We start from the raw sequence: 15,882 nt of genomic DNA, 5'->3' as shown, positions 1-15,882 counted from the left end.
TAACGTGGGGCAAAGTGTCTGGAGGGTTTTGTCTCTCCCCCCCTTTTTTTTTTTTGAAAGAGTTTCTCTGTGTATCCTTGGCTGTCCTGGAACTCCCTCCATAGACCAGGCTGACCTTGAACCTAGAAATTCACTTGCCTCTGCCTCCTGAGTGCTGGGATTAAAAGGGTGCACCACCACCGCCTGGCATTAGTATCTTCCTTTCAAAAGTTGTCATTCATTTGGTGTTGTTTGGTTTGGTTGTTTGAGACAGGGTCTTACTATGTAGTCCTGGCTGGTCTGGAACTCACTCTGTAGCCCAGGCTGGCCTCGAACTCACAGAGATCTGCCTGTCTCTGCCTCTCCAGTGCTGGGATTAAAGGTGTGCGCCACCACCGCCCACCTTACCATTTAAAGGTGGTTCCCTCTTGGCTGGCATAGGAAGAGCCCAGGTACTGCAGCGGATGCAGGAGACTGATGGATACTGCTGCAGTGGTCCCAGCAATCATGGTGCCCTGGAGCAGTTGTTAGCAGAGGAGGTAGTGAAGGGGTCTCAGAGGTCACAGGTCTGAAAGGAAGAGCCAGCAGCCTCTGGCTGTGTTGAGGTGTGGGGTGTGAAAAGCACAGAAGAGGCAGCACAATTCCACAGATGGGCACGAGCAACCAAAGGAGAAACGGGAAGGGAGTTGCCTGTCAGGAGCTCCCAGCTCCTGCCTCCTTGCCGCTCTACGGATCCACCTGTGCATCTGACCCGTTCCTCCAGAGCCCCCACCTCAGCTCTGCCTCCTCAGTCCTCCTCCATCACTGATACCGCTGGTGTCACTGCCGCCGCCGCCTCCTCCTGTCTTCTTCCTTTTCCTCCTCTTCCTCTTCCTTCTCTTCCTCTCCCCATCTCCCCTTTTTAGAGTACTAAAGATTAACCCCGTGGCCCTGCATAAGGTAGGGAAGTGCTGACTTACCATTGAGCTATGTCCTCAGGCCGTTTTCAACTTTTTTTTTTTTTTTTTGCTAGTGTCTCCATAAGTTGCCCAGGGTAGCCTTGGATTTACTTTGTAGCCCAGGCAGGCCCAGCTCTCGCCGAGATCCTTTTGGGCCTCTGAGAGGTTACCAAAGTGCTCGGGTTGTGAGGTAGCTATTTCTCAGCAGGTGGGTGCCCGGTCTCTGTCACAGAAGACACACAGCCCAGAACAGATCCTATATGCAAATGAGCCTTGAGGGACAGAGGGCCTGTGGCCTCCCAGGGGCTGCTGTCCTCTCTCCCTGACAAGCCTGGTTGCTTGTGAGCCTGTGCCCTCCTCTGTGGCAGCTGAAAATGGGACACCGTGACTCACTTTCTGCAGGGGAGTTTTCCTGAGAATTGTAGGTTCTCTTTGTGCTGCCTTCCTCTTGCCACTCCTTCATGCCACCTTGCCACATCTGTGCTCAAGTGCAGGTCCCATGTAGCGGGTCACACACAATGCATTGAACTCTTTCTGATGCTGCGGAATTAGACGGGCCTCAGGCTGAGAGGGTCGCTTAGGAACCACGAGTATTTGATGTGCTCCACTGCAGTTCTGTCTTGTGTCTGCGTTTTGCAGACTGTATCTTGCCCACCCAAAAGAAAAGAAAATCTACCATTCTCACAGCTTTACAATTTCTAGCAACAGAAGCATTGGAAGTTTCTGAAACATGAGAGCATTGTTTCTCTGTAGGCCCCGGCATACCTCAGATACGAGGCACAGGAGCCTGTGAAGCTACCACTACCACTGCCCAGGCCAGGCCAGGCCAGCAATGGAGTGGGTGTGGGAGCAAGAACCCAGCCGGGCAGCCACACACCGGGCCAGCAGGAATGAAAGGAAGACACAGTGACCGGACACTGGGTCATTTCCAGGTTTCTTGTAAGCTCCAGCATTCTGTTGTCACCCCTTCTTACCCCCAGGTTGAAAGCTGGGGAGCCAAGAGAGCTTGCCCTGCCAGGAATGTCACTTAGATTTTCCCAGTGCCAGCGATGCCGTGGGGTGAAGGTACATTGAAACCAGACACCAAGCTGCCCGGTGGTACTGCCAGCGACACAGGCAGGGCCTGTTTGAGGCTCTCGGCAGAGGTTACCAGAGCACAAGAAAGCACCTTTCACCCTAATGCCTGCCATTGTGAGGAACTGCTCTGTTGTTATGGCTTAGGCATGGCTATATATTTACAGTAAAGCGACTCCATAAGTCAGGGTACGAAAGGAGGAAGGACCAGGGTCCTTCTGCGTAAAATGCCCCAAATACTGTAGGCTTGGCTGTGTGTCCTTGGGGCAATACTCTAGCCTTTTCCCTATGTGTCATTTGTTGGTTTGTTACAGAATCTTGCTTTGTATCCCAGACCGACTTGGGACTTACTATGGAGCCCAGACTGGCCTTAAGCTCATGCCTCCAAGTGATGGATTACAGGCATGCTCCATCACACCCAGTCTCTCTCTTTTATGCCTGTGTGGTTTTTTTGAGAAAGGTTTCTCTGTGTAGTCCAGGCTGGCCTCGAACTCACAGAGATCCACCTGCCTCTGCCTCCCAGTCTCTGCTGGGATTAAAGGTGTGCGCTATTACCACCTGACTCACACCCAATCTCTTTATGATCATTTAAAAAAAATTACATTTAAGATCTTTTCTGTGGGGGAGGCACGTGTGCCTTGGTGCATGTGTAGTGAGTGGTCAAAGGTCAGCTTTTGGGAGTCGGTTCTCATCCTCCTAAGGGATGGAACTTAGGTAGTTGGGCAGCCAGCCCGGTCTGGGTCTCTCAATGGGGGTGAGAGCCGCACAACTCTTTAGGACTGAGACAAGAAAGTAAGGCTTTGTGTCAAAGTCCCCAAGAATAGTCAACCACTTGTACATAGTTTTATTTTTTTCATTTTAAAATATTTTAGTCTTAGTTTTTATTTGTGTGTGAATGTGTGTACATGAATGCTGTACCTGAGGAGGCCAGAAGAAGGTGGGATTCCCCTGGAGTTGGGATTAAGGTTCTCACTCTGTAGCCCTGGCTGTCCTGGAACTCGCTCTGTAGACCAGGCTGACCACAAACTCAGAGATCCACCTGCCTCTGCCTCCCGAGCGGGGATTAAAGGCGTGCACCTCTGCACCTGGCTGTTTTGTTTTGTTTCTAATAAATATTTATTTTATGTGTATATGAGTGTGCCTGGATGTGTGTGTGTGTTCACTAAGTGCACACAGGTGCCTGCAGCTGCCAGAAGAGGATTTTGGATCCTTTGGAGCTGGAATTAGAGGTGGTTGGTTATGTGTTACCTGACATGGGTGCTGGGAACTGAACCCAGGTCCTCTGTAAGAGCAGCAAGTGTTCTTAACTGCTGAGCCATTTCTCTAGCCCCTTAAACATAATTTTAAAACTTAAATTTATTGTTTTAACTAATGTATGAAAAATATGACTCTGGTAGAGTCCTTGCATAGCATGCTGGAAGGCCTTGGAATCTGTTCTCAGCACTTGAAAACAAAACAAAACTGGAGAAGCAGAAAAGAGAGTCTCCAAAGTAAACTCAGCAGTGGGGCCGGGCTGCTGGTATAGAGAAAAGGAGACTCTCAGGGAGACGATTGCCTTCTAAAAGCACTTAGTCTGGCAAAAGGATGTAGTACTAGCAAATATTTTTAAATTAGCATGGGCCTGCTTAAAATCACCAAAGCAAGCAGGGAGGCAGAGGCAGGTGGATCTCTGAGTTTGAGGCCAGCCTGGTCTACAGAGTGAGTTCCAGGACAGCCAGGGCTACACAGAGAGACTCTGTCTCAAAAAACCAAAATTAATCACCAGAGTGGTCCATGTCCATTTTAAGAAAATGGAAGAAATTAGTGTGTGTCACATGGTCCCTACTACCGCTGAGACTCGTGATCCTGAGATCCCACTGACCTGCCCCACACAGCCCTGGTTTCCCTTCCAGGTAACGACTGTACTGGCTGCTGGAGGCCTCTCCTGCCAGTGCTGTGGCTGCCAGTTCTGTCTCTTGTCAACACACACTGTTTACTGCTGTCCTGGTCCCTGTCCTTCCCTTCACCCTGTGTGAGTCATCATCTGCTCACTGCGAGGGGAGTTCATTGACTTCGGCTTCATGGAGGGACACCAGGCGTGCTGTTCCTCAGAGCAGGGAGGGGGTTCCATGGTTTGAGGTCACCGAAGGGTTCTTTAGCCACAGGGTGAAGGGGTGACAGCAGGACTTGGCTGCAGTCCATATAGATGGGGGTGCAGCCTGAAGGTCTGGGGGGACCCTCGGAGGCCTGCAGTGTCCGCTCTGCATGCTTCAGCCCGCGTGTCTCAGGCCTGTGGGCCAACGTCCTTTGCACTGTCCGGCCTCGGAGCCTCAGAAGGCATCAGAGGTCTTTGCTCTCCACTCCTTTGTCCATACTCTCCTCCCCTTCTTTGAGAGGGATCTGATGAGTTTTAGGAAGCTCCCACTGTCCCCTGAACCCCAGCTTCCCCGGTGTCATCCTTTCGGGGACCGGGCTGTGCTAGGGTGCCCAGCAGATGGGCTCTAATATAGAGTGTCCAGAGCATGTTCAGTTTGGAGAAACAGCAGGCTCAGTCTGGAGTGTGCAGGGAGGGCTTCCTAGAGGAGGTGATGCCTGGCTGGGAAGTGGGTAGAAGTTGAAGAGTTCCTCACTGTATACACAGAAGCAGGACTGGGAAACTTCTGTCAACCGGAAAGAGGGGCTGGTGAGGTAGAACCTGAGTGAAGACACGAGAAAAACAAAGGCTCACTTCTTTAATCTGAGGCCGAATCAGGAGGCAGGGGGATTGCTGTGAGTTTGAGGCCAGCCTGGGTTACATAGCTAACCCTGTCTTTAAAACAAATGACTCGAGCCAGGCGGTGGTGGCGCACGCCTTTAATCCCAGCACTCCGGAGGCAGAGGCAGGTGGGTCTCTGTGAGTTGGAGGCCAGCCTGGGCTACAGAGTGAGTTCCAGGAAAGGCGCAAAGCTACACAGAGAAACCCTGTCTCGAAAAAACAAAACAAACAAACAAACAAAAAACACAAATGACTCGAAAAACCAAAAAATAAAAAATAAAAAAAATTTAAAAAATGAATTTTTAAAAAAGAAAGAAAAAGCTCCTGTAAACCGAGAGTTGATGCGTGTAGGTCAAAGGTCAGCTTTTGGGAGTTGGTTCTCCCTCCCACTTTGTAGGTGCCAGGGGTGGAGCTTAGGTAGTTGGGCAGCCAGCCCGGTCTGGGTCTCTAAATGAGGGTGAGAGCCGCACAACTCTTTAGGGCTGGTTGGTCATAGATATCTACATCTAGAACAGCCTCTCCCTGCAGGCCTCCCAGAGATGACTCCTGGCTTCATCCCCGTGGGTTCCTCCGGGGCTGTTGGCTCTCGCGCTTGCTGTAGCCCATCTCTCTGTTCGATCTATCCTTCACCAGCTGCCTCACAGTATCACAGTATCACAGTATGTGTGCATCACAGTATGCAGGTGCTTCTGTGTCCAGCCCCCTGACTCTGACTTGACACACAGAAGAAGGCCCATCTGTGGTGAGCTCCGTGAGTGGGAAGGCTGGAAGACACCAGGGCTCAGGGTTATCAGGGCACTTTGTTCAGGCCAGAACAGCCTCTTGGCTCCCTGGCTCAGCCTTCTTTTCCTGGCCCAGACAGCTCAGCACCGCTGTTGTGTTTTCAGGTGGACTTTTAGCTGTTTTATTATGTAGACTTGCTGTTCCTAGGGGTGGGACCCCATGTGTCCTCCCTTCCCCCACAACCTAGAAAGACGGACGCCCTGATCTGACATAGGTTAGAACAGGAGACAGCTGCTGGATGGAAATGCTGGGGAGAGGCACAGAGAGAGACTGGCTTTTCTGGGCATGGGGATGGTTCCTGCCCAGGTACTGGGAGCAGATTTATTTCTGACTGTTTATGTGGGGGAGGCATATGGCAGACTTGAATTCTTGTTCTGTTGATCCTGACAGGCTTAGATTTCGTGGAGCTCAAAGAACCGGCAATTAGGAGACCTGAATTCTAATTATGGCAGCCCTTCCCAGTTCTGTGGCCTTGGTCACCCTACCTCTCTGATCCTTTTCATTATCTGTCAGGTACCGATCAGGGTGTAATAGGAAATGAGAAGAGATACCTGAAGACTCGGGCCCTGCTCCTCACATCCCAATGTCACATTTATGTGCTCCTTTCTCTGTGCTGGACAGTGTATTGTACAACGACTCATGAGCGTGTGACGCCCAACTGAGCGAAGAACACTGTCATCGGCTCCTTCTCTCCCTCCCTTCCCTCCCTCCCTCCCTCCCTCCCTCCCTCCCTCCCTCCCTCCCTCCCTCCCTCCCTCCTTTCCCCTCGAGGTGCTGGAGATCAGCCCCAGGGCTTTGTTTATCCTAGACAAACATGAACCCTGAGCTGCTCCCTCCAGCCTTTAGTTCACATTTTTTTTTTTCAAGACAGGGTTTCTCTGTGTATCCCTGACTGTCCTGGAACTCACTCTGTGGACCAGGCTGGTCTCGAACTCAGAGATCTGCCTGCCTCTGCCTCTGCTGGGATTAAAGGGATGGGCCACCATGCTCCACTCTGTTCTTTTTCTTTTTTTATATATTTTAAGTGTGTGTGTGTGTGCGCGCGTGTACACTTGCCCATAGAGGCCAGAAGAGGGCATCAGATCCTTTGGAGGTGGAGTTAGAAGAGGTTGGGAGTCACCCAGGTGCTGGGAACAGAACTTGGGTCTTCTGCAAGAGCAGTGTACCCCCTTAACCTTTGTGTCATCTCTAGCCCTGTTTACTTCCTCATTCTCTGTTGCTGCTCTGCTGCTGCTGCTGCTGCTGCTGCTGCTGCTGCTGCGTTTGGGACTGACTCCATTAGCCTCCCTCATGCTAGGCAAATACTTTACCCCTGAGCTGCACTCTAAGCCTGTCTGTTTTATTTTTTGTTCTCAGACAGACTCTTATTAAGTTGCTGAGGAGGGCCTCGAACTTGCTATGGTAGCACAGACAGCCCTTGACCTTGGGATCCTTCTGCCCAGACTCTAGAAGAGCTGCCGTTACAGGCCTTCCCTCCCCGCACCCCCAGGCCCAGTTTATGAGGTTCTTTATAGGAAACAGACCCTGTTCCTTAGGCATTTGTTGACTGAGCCTTCAAAGCCCAGCTCAGTAGCCCTGCTCTGGGAACACCGCCTACTCTTTCCCCTAAATCCTGCTTTGTCATAAGAACTCCGAGTGTCCCTTCTGCCTTCCTTTTTCCTGCGCTTCACATCTGACAAGTCAGTCGTATCAATCACAGTAGTTCATGTTTTCTCTGTGCTAGGAGCCAGGGACTCAGACGGCCCTAAGAAGTCCCCACCCTTGGAGCTTTCAGCCCAGCAGTGAGTGCGTGCCCAGCAGTGAGTCATGATAATGTATTTATATATACTCAGCTGAAGGGAGCTTTACTTTTGTCATTATTATGTCATTATTTATTTATCATATGTGTGTACATGAGGTGGGGGCACATGAAAGGACACACGTGCAACTGTGCCTGTGTGGGGGTCAGAAGACAACTTCGTGTGATGGGGTCTCTCCTTCCGCTTTGTTGTTTGGTTTTCAAGGCAGGGTTTCTCTGTGTAATAGTCCAGGCTGTCCTAGAACTCACAGAGATCCTCCTGCCTCTGCCTCCCAAGTGCTGGAATTACAGGTGTGCGCCACCCCCGCCCGACTCTCCTTCCACTTTTTCTTGGGTTCCAGGAATCAACTCAGGTCACCCGGTGTGTACCACCAGACTTTCCCCGTGAACCACCTCGTCGGCCCCTTGATGAAAGCATTAATAGAGTAGCTGTTGCAGTATATATTGGACGTCAGCATTCTGTGGTGCTTTCTCATCCTTTTGCAGATTAGTTCCCACCGAGTTGCTCAGGCAGGCCTCAAACTTGTGGTCCCCCTGCCTCTGTTCTTCAGTAGGTAGGATTATAGGAATGCACTCCATACCTGGCTCATTGCTTGGCATTCTTTACCTTTATCATCTCCTACTATATCTACTTCTACCCACTGCATGGTACAGGTAGGCAAACTGAGGACAAGAGCCATAAAGTAACTTGGCAAGGCCACCCTGCCAGCCAGTTACTGTACCCTGATTGGGACCCAGTTTTTCTAGCTGTGGGAATACAGCATGGGTAGGCGGTGGCACACAGTCCCGTCCCCTGCACTGCCTGAGAACCTGCTGAGATGGTGGCACACAGTCCCGTCCCCTGCACTGCCTGGGAACCTGCTGAGGCGGTGCCTGAATCTGAGCTGGTTTTGCTTCTTGTGCCCCACCGATGAGGTCATTGTGAGAAACCATGTCTGATTAGCTGCCACCTGTTACCCTAAGAGCTGGCAGCAAAGACCCTTCTGGCTGACTCACTGCATAGTTACTGGGAGGGTCCCTTCAAAGGCAGATGGTTTTCAAGAGGGCCGTGAGAGAGAGGAACTGTGCACGGACTTCCCTGGGGAAGAAGGGCTCATGGAAAAAAATGGCTGCCTCTGGTCTTCAGGGGACTGGGCCTCTTTAGTCCTGGGTGGGTCCTCTGGGAAACCAGCTAGGAATGAAACTAGAGGTGAGGTATGAATGACTCAGAACAGGCTCGGGGCCTAGATTGTGAACCCAGTTATTGGCTTTGTGAATTTAAGCCAGGTTACTTAATTAATCTCTATGCCCAGCTTCCTCATCCTAAGATTGGGTCCTCTCACCGCCATGGAGGAGCGAATGGGATCAGGATAGTCAGCACACACTGCTCTAAACGGTGGTCACCGTAGCTTCCATGGGAGGCATCGTCCCTCATTGCTGTGCTGAGAACAGCTGCTGGGGCGGTTGAAGAGGGACTTGAAGAAATCGAGTCACTGTGCAGTGAGGAGAAATCCCTTGGGCACTGGCTGAGCTGCAGCTCCAGAGCAGCCTTCAGGCCTGGAAGTAGGGTGACAGAGCCCCCACCCAGTCTGCCGCCTGGCCCTTGGTGATCTGACACCGGCAGGCCTCAGAGACCCCTCTTCCCAGCCTTCCCCTCTAACTTCCCAGGCCAAGGAGGCCTGGGACAAGCTGAACCAGGAACATGTGGTCACCCTAGCAACCGCGGGTAGCATGGGACAGCCCTGCCTGCTCCACTGTGCCCACCCAAGCAGATGGGGACAGCCTGAGAAATGTGAATAAAATGTTTTCATGGTGTAGGGCAGAACAGCTGCAGGAGCCCTGAGAATCCCCAGCCAATCCAAAATCTAGTGACATTCTGTCAGTATGCGTTTGTGTACACACATGTTCAGACTACCGCTTCAACGGGAAGGAATGAACACCCTCCTGTCCCACAGCCACTTCTCACAGGGAGGCCAACCTGGGGCTGCATTCAAGAGTTTGTGTAAGGCTGAGGATGTGGAATTCCACACCTTTTTGCCTCAGCTCTGGGTGGACAGGATGCCTGGAGGGGACGCTGTGGGGCAGACGGGCCTCACTGGTTTTGCCACACACAGCTCTTGTGGAACTGGTTCTGTGGCTATCGACAGGTCACTTGGTCTCTCTGAGTGACCGAATAATGGAGAATTAAATGCTGTCTGAGGTCCATTCTAGCTCCCTTGTCTCTAGATCTGTTTCTAACTGTGTCTGCCCTACCCGAATTCCATCGGAGCTCAGTCACCGCTGCCATAGTTTGAGTCTGGAGGAGCCTTTTTCTTGGACCCTTGCCTCAGTGCGGGGCCCTTTGTCTCCACAGCAGAGACCCCGTCTATTTATTGCCCTTTTCACTGCAGGTGTCAGCCAGTCCCGTGTTTGAGGATTCTTGGGTGATACAGGGTGGGGACAGTTGGAATCAAGGCCTTGGGAGAGGGACAAGCGAGGACAGACCCCAGGCAGGCGTGCTCCTTTCCCCAAGGAGTCTCCTCCTCCTGACAGACACTGCCCCTCCCCCAAGCACTTTCCAGTAACGTGCTGCCCTCTGCAGGCAAGAAGCCAAGAGGGAAGAGACCCAGTCCTTTCTTGCAGCCTGGGCTCAGCCTAGAGGCCCCTCAGGTCTGGAGCCCCACTGCAGAATACTCGGAAGCAGGACCAAAAGAAGACTACGGGAAATGGGAGGGGAAGGATGCCAGGGACATGACTGAAGCCCGGCTATCCTGGGAGCTGTCTTCAGTAGAAGAAAGCATATTGTTCCCTGCTCAAGAGACCCCAGACCCAGGAGTGGCCTGCGAGGGTCATCCTGCCTCTCAGAGCACCAGCTTCTCATCTGTAGGAACCCCAGCTGTTCACCTGCCATAGAGGACCCATCCCAGAACAGCTAGCATGGCCATCCCCGAGCTTCTCACAAAGGTCCCCAGGGCCCAGCAGGGAAAATATTGACACTCTAGCAAATGGCTGAGAGCTCTTTACCCCAGGTTCGAGACACCTGTGCTGGAGCAGAGTCCTTCCTTGCAGAGCCCAGGTTTGCCCTGTGCAGCATAGCAGCACTACCCAGCTGTTCCTGTCCTCGGGCGAGGGCATGTGCTTCCAGCACGGTGCTGGCTTGAGGGAGCCCCTCAGGAACAGCAAACATCCTCCTTGTTACCGCCCCTGGCCTGCTTCACTCACACACTCGCTCCAGGCAGGAGAACACAGGACAAGAGGCGTTTTCCCAGCCTTTCTGATAGGTGGAGGTGGATGCTGTCTTCTGTTTACTCTGGGTTGTCTCTTTCAATTCTGTCCTCTCCTAAGGCAGCTGTTGTTGCTAACGCTATAGAGCAGGACCCAGGACACTCAAGGAAGGCCAGCTGGTGGGAGCTGGACTCTTTTTTTTTGGGGGGGGGCACTTTTTAAAGCATTTATTTATGTGTGTACATGTGTGCTCACATGTGTGCTCACATATGTGCTATAGCCTGCCTGTGAGGATCAGAGGACAGCTTTTAAGAATTAGTTCTCTCCACTGTGTTGCACTCAGGGATCAAACTCAGGTCATCAGGCTTGGCAGCAAGCACCTTTACCACTGAGCCATCTTACCAGTCCCTAGAGCTGCACTCTTGATCTTGGGAAGCTGCTTTCTGGCCCATTATAAGATTATAAGAATTCTATTCCAGGCCCAGTGGCAGTGGTACACGCCTTTAATCCCAGCACTTGGGAGGCAGAGCCAGGTGGATCTTTGTGAGTTCGAGGCCAGCCTGGTCTACAGAGCGAGATCCAGGACAGGCACCAAAACTACACAGAGAAACCCTGTCTCAAAAAAAAACAAAAACTAAACAAAACAAAATTCTGTTCCCCTAAACTCAGTTGACTCACTTTCCTATGACTAAATACCTATTTAAAGAGAATTTTAAACTCTTACCCACCAAGCCATTGCCCTGCTCCAGTCTTGGAGCTTTTAGTCCTGAGACTGAATGACCCTCTTGCTTTGGGTCTGTGGTGAGGCAGCACATTGTGGGGGCAGCATGTGGTGGACCAAAATGCTTCACTCATGAACCAAGGAGCAAGGAGAGAACCTCGGCGGGGCCCTCACTTCCTCCCCTTCAAGGACACACTCCCAGTGACCTAAAAAATCTCTCACTAGATCCTGCCTCCTAAAGGTTCTGTCAGCTTCCTCCTGTTACTAACCCTTTAAAACGTGGAGGACTGAGAACCATTCAGGATTCACGGTGTGGCAGGTCCTACAGTCCCCTTTCAGGGCAGTGCAGGTCTCTGGGTAAGGAGCTGTGGCCCTGGCTCCACTCTTGAGCTGGTTGCCTGGTCCCTGTGGGTGCCAGGAACAAAGGGCGATCGAAGGTTGTGTGAGAAGGAGGCCCAGCGAGAGTCCTGTTGTGCCCTGAGCAGACAGGATGCTCAGGAAGGACCTGGAGGTGGGGGAGCGGGCAGATGCACTTAACCAGTCACACAGTGGGGCCTATCTCCCGGAGAAAGAGAACGGCTCATTTGGGGAAACTGCAAAGAATTTGAATATTAGGGACCGGGGAGGAGAATGGGACAAGAGATGGACTGGCAGCTGAGCACTGGGTGTTACTGGTCGACTCCAGCCTAGACAGCTTTTCAGCGCACAAGGTGACTTCTGAAGTCAGGAACATGTACAGGTGGCTTTGAGGTTCCTTCCTACCCTAAGATGGAGACGTTTTTCCCTAGCATGTTTTCAGTGTCTCCGGGGAGCTTGGCATTGTATGGGGCTGTGGTGGTACTGGCGTTGCCTGGGTCAGCACCTGAACGTAGGAGGGCTTTGCTTTCGGGAGAATTGTCCTTCCTTCCCAATGGGAGATAATGAAGGCAAAGATCTGGCCAGGCAGGTCCTTGAGGATCGTGGGTGTTTTCAAGTCAGCACCTACTATGGAATTTGCCAGCTCAGAGCTTGCTAGGTAGAGAAGAGGAGGGAGCATCGTTCTTGAGCACAGGGTTCACTGTCTCTTGACTGAGCTGGCTTTGGGGTCCGAGTACCCAACATTGCATCTGGGTGCCCAGGTCTTCACCCACCTTCCTACTGCAAAACCAAACCAAAGAGCTCATAGGGAAGAACATGGGCTCTGTAACCAAACCTGGGCTCCCCAGAGCCTGGATCTGGAGCCTCAGCATGGTCCGTGACAGAGAACGGCATGCTGCTGGTGGCCAACCCCACTAGGGAAATGGTTGGTGGGTGTCAGGATGGCTTCATGGGGAGGGAGGCTAGGGGAACTTAAATTTCAGAACTGTGGAGTTGGCTGGGGGCTGGCATCAGATCTGGGTTCCCTTGTGGTTCTGCTATGACTTACTCTGGCTTTGGGCAAGTTCCTTTACGTTTTCAGCCTCTGTTGCCCTGTCTTTAGAGTGGATGGGATTGAGCTAAAGGCAGGGTAGGGTGACAAAGAGATTTCACTTCACTTGCCAAAACTGACTGATGGCTTTTGACCTCTTGGGATCTTGTCTGGAGCAGCCACCTGGGGTCCGGAAAAGCATGCCTCGTTTATGTCCAGCCGTCTGCTGCCTGCCAGTCTGGGATTGGAGGTCTCTGCATGTGCTCTGCAGGTTTGCAGACCCAGCCCTGTTGTCCTCACATTGCTCCTGGCACTGATGCTCTTAGAATGTCCTGTCTCTCTGCCGGCTCCACTTTAACACCATTCATTGTCAACTGTGACTTACACACCTCCATGGTATGGAGCTCACCGCCTTCCCCGAGACAGAATCATTCGATTCTTCTTCCCTGCATGGGACGTAAGTCAGCCTCCCCGAACTTGTGCCTGAAGAGCTGCCATGGGCTCAGGAATAGCGTGATGCCTTGGATTCTTTGGTCATCAGTTTAATTTCTGTCTGCTAGAGGTGTATAGAGCGGCTGCTTTCCAACAGTTTATGACAGTGACAGAGACAGTTGGGGAATGTTCTGTGAAAACATCGGCCCAAAGTGGCTCAGAAGGTAAAGGTGCTTGCTGCCAAGCCTGAGGACCTGAGTTCAATCCCCCAGGACCCACATGATAGAAGGAGAGAACCAACTCCCACAGTTGTCCTCTGGCCTCCAACCACGTGCCATGGTGCATGCTCACATGTATATGCATGCACACGCACACATATCAAATAAATGTAAATTTTAAAAATCATTTATTTTATGCCACAGCCCTGTGAAGCTGGTATTATCCCTTCCGTTTTACAGGCAAGGAAGCCGAGGCTCAGAGAGTTAACAGAGCGGCCTTCTGAGACCAAGTCTGTGCACCTCTCGCCAGATGCTCTCCTGGTCCCCAGTCCTGTCCCCAACCTCCTGTTCTTCTGGCTCCCCTGAAAAGCCCACGGCCTCCCGTTCTCTCGCCCTTCACAGGTTTCCATGTGATCCCCACCATCTCGAGCATCGTCCCGGAGAGCTGCCTGCTGATCGTGGTGGGGCTGCTGGTGGGGGGCCTGATCAAGGGTGTTGGCGAGACGCCCCCCTTCCTGCAGTCAGACGTCTTCTTCCTCTTCCTGCTGCCGCCCATCATCCTGGATGCGGGCTACTTCCTGCCACTGCGGCAGTTCACGGAGAACCTGGGCACCATCCTGATCTTTGCCGTGGTGGGCACACTGTGGAACGCTTTCTTCCTGGGTGGCCTCCTGTACGCCGTGTGCCTGGTGGGCGGTGAGCAGATCAACAACATTGGCCTGCTAGACACCCTGCTCTTCGGCAGCATCATCTCAGCCGTGGACCCCGTGGCCGTGCTCGCTGTCTTCGAGGAGATCCACATCAACGAGCTGCTCCACATCCTCGTCTTCGGGGAGTCCCTGCTCAATGATGCCGTCACTGTGGTGAGGGGGCAGGGGCCACACCCCACGCACACGGGGCACAAGCCACGCCTTACCCTTCCACCGATGATGGGATAGATGGCCAGTGTCCCTCCATGCTTGCGTGTCAGGCACTGCTCTGAGCACTGGAATGTGGATTCCCTCTCTTACTCTTCAGGACAGCCTGGGGAGAGATGTGCTGTTCTTGTCTTTCAGAACCAGGAACAGCCCACGGAAGTTAGACAACTTGCTAGAATGTGGCGAAGCTGAGATGTGAGGCAGTGTGCTTGTCCCAGCCTGTTGCCCTCCAGGACCTGAGCTCTTGGCCTAGCAGGCCATTTGCTCCCTGGCCAGCTTGCATTTTGTTGCTGTCTTGCCCAATCACTGAACCTCTCTGCCTTCTTTTCCTCACAGCCCATTTCATCTCCAAGGAGCCTTTTAGCTCTTGTGTTGGCCATTTAAGAATTTGGTATGTGTAGGCCAGGCGGTGGTGGCGCACGCCTTTAATCCCAGCACTCAGGAGGCAGAGCCAGGCGGATCTCTGTGAGTTCGAGGCCAGCCTGGTCTACAGAGTGAGCTCCAGGAAAGGCGCAAAGCTGCACAGAGAAACCCTGTCTCGAAAAACCAAAAAAAAAAAAAAAAGAATTTTGTATGTGCAGGGTTTGGGGCAAAGGAAATGAGAAGGAATCTGCTCCCCCAAACCTGTAGAACGTGATAAGTGAATTTAGTAGGTCTGGGTTGACTACTTTTGTCTTACGTGACTCTCAGCAAGAGATTCTTCCTCTTCCAGGCCTCTCCGTTGACAGAGTAGTAGTGTTGTCTGCCTCGGGCCAGGCGAGGACCTGCACCTGGCAGAACTGTGTGTGTCTGTGCATGTCTATCAGCCAGTTTCCTCAGGAAGCAGATGTGTGCACTCGCATTCTGTCCCCTCCAAAACTGGGCTCCTAAGAAAGGGTCTGCACGCACAGAAAAACACGAAGACACAGAGGTCCATGCCCAGTCCTGCTGGCACGCACTCTGCCGTCCGTCTCCAGCCCCTTTGGAGGCGACACCTCCATAGAAACAGACTCTTGCTTACCAGCCTCAGCCTCAGCCTCCTCCTGTGCCCCTCGCCGCTTCTCATGCCGCGAGTCTAGCCTGATCATTCAGTGCTCCATCTTGGTCTCTTGTAGCAGCAGCCCCAGCCAAGGGTTACGCACGAGCCTCAGCTCGTGCAGGACACACAGAAGCTAGCCTGTCCTTTTCCTGGGATTCCTATAGGAATTCTGCTTATTAATGTGTGTCTGAAGCCAGTCAGTACCTAGTTGAACCCTCCCCAACTGAGTCTGGCTGTGAATCCATGTTGGCACCACTGGAAACAAAGGCATGCTTGCATCAAGTTGATAGCTCAGATCTGGTGTGTAGGGTCTACGCATGTCCTGACAGTGGTGACCGTGGTGACCGTGTGGCCAGCATTAGGTGTTCCGGTGTGAATGCATCTCGCCTTACCTGGTTTGCAGAGTGACTCTGGCTGTCTTCGTTAGGGTTTCTATTGCTGTGATCAAGTACCATAATCTGAGGATGAAAGGGTTTATTTCAGCTTACAGTCAGGTCACGTCCCATCACCGAGGGAAGTCAGGACAGGAACTCCAGGCAGGAACCTGGAGGTTGGAACTGAAGCAGAAACTGTGGAAGAGTGCTGCTTGTTGGCTTGCTCAGCTTGCTTTCCTGTACAACCCAGGACCACCTGCCCAGAGGTGGTGCCATCCACAGTGAGCTGGTCCTCCCTCATCTGCCTTTTAATTAAAAAAAAAAAA

The 15,882-nt window shown here is 52.3% G+C and overlaps 1 protein-coding gene across 2 annotated transcripts in view; it reads left to right on the top strand.

The window, feature by feature from the left end:
• Slc9a1 (solute carrier family 9 member A1) overlaps positions 1–15,882 on the top strand; it is a 57,454-nt gene that overhangs the window by 31,264 nt on the left and 10,308 nt on the right. The window contains exon 2 of one of the 2 annotated variants that reach the window (XM_052715983.1): positions 13,650–14,110. The exons of the other annotated variant lie outside the window; for it this stretch is intronic. Coding sequence (XP_052571943.1) covers positions 13,650–14,110 — 461 coding nt within the window. The remainder of the gene's footprint in view (positions 1–13,649; positions 14,111–15,882) is intronic. 2 annotated transcript variants of the gene reach the window in all.

This window comes from Peromyscus californicus, unplaced genomic scaffold (assembly GCF_007827085.1).
Source record: "Peromyscus californicus insignis strain IS unplaced genomic scaffold, ASM782708v3 Scaffold_5__1_contigs__length_169319896, whole genome shotgun sequence".
Classification (NCBI taxonomy): Eukaryota; Metazoa; Chordata; class Mammalia; order Rodentia; family Cricetidae; genus Peromyscus; species Peromyscus californicus.
Note: the sequence above shows the minus strand (reverse complement) of the source record. Positions and strands in the feature narration are given on the sequence as shown.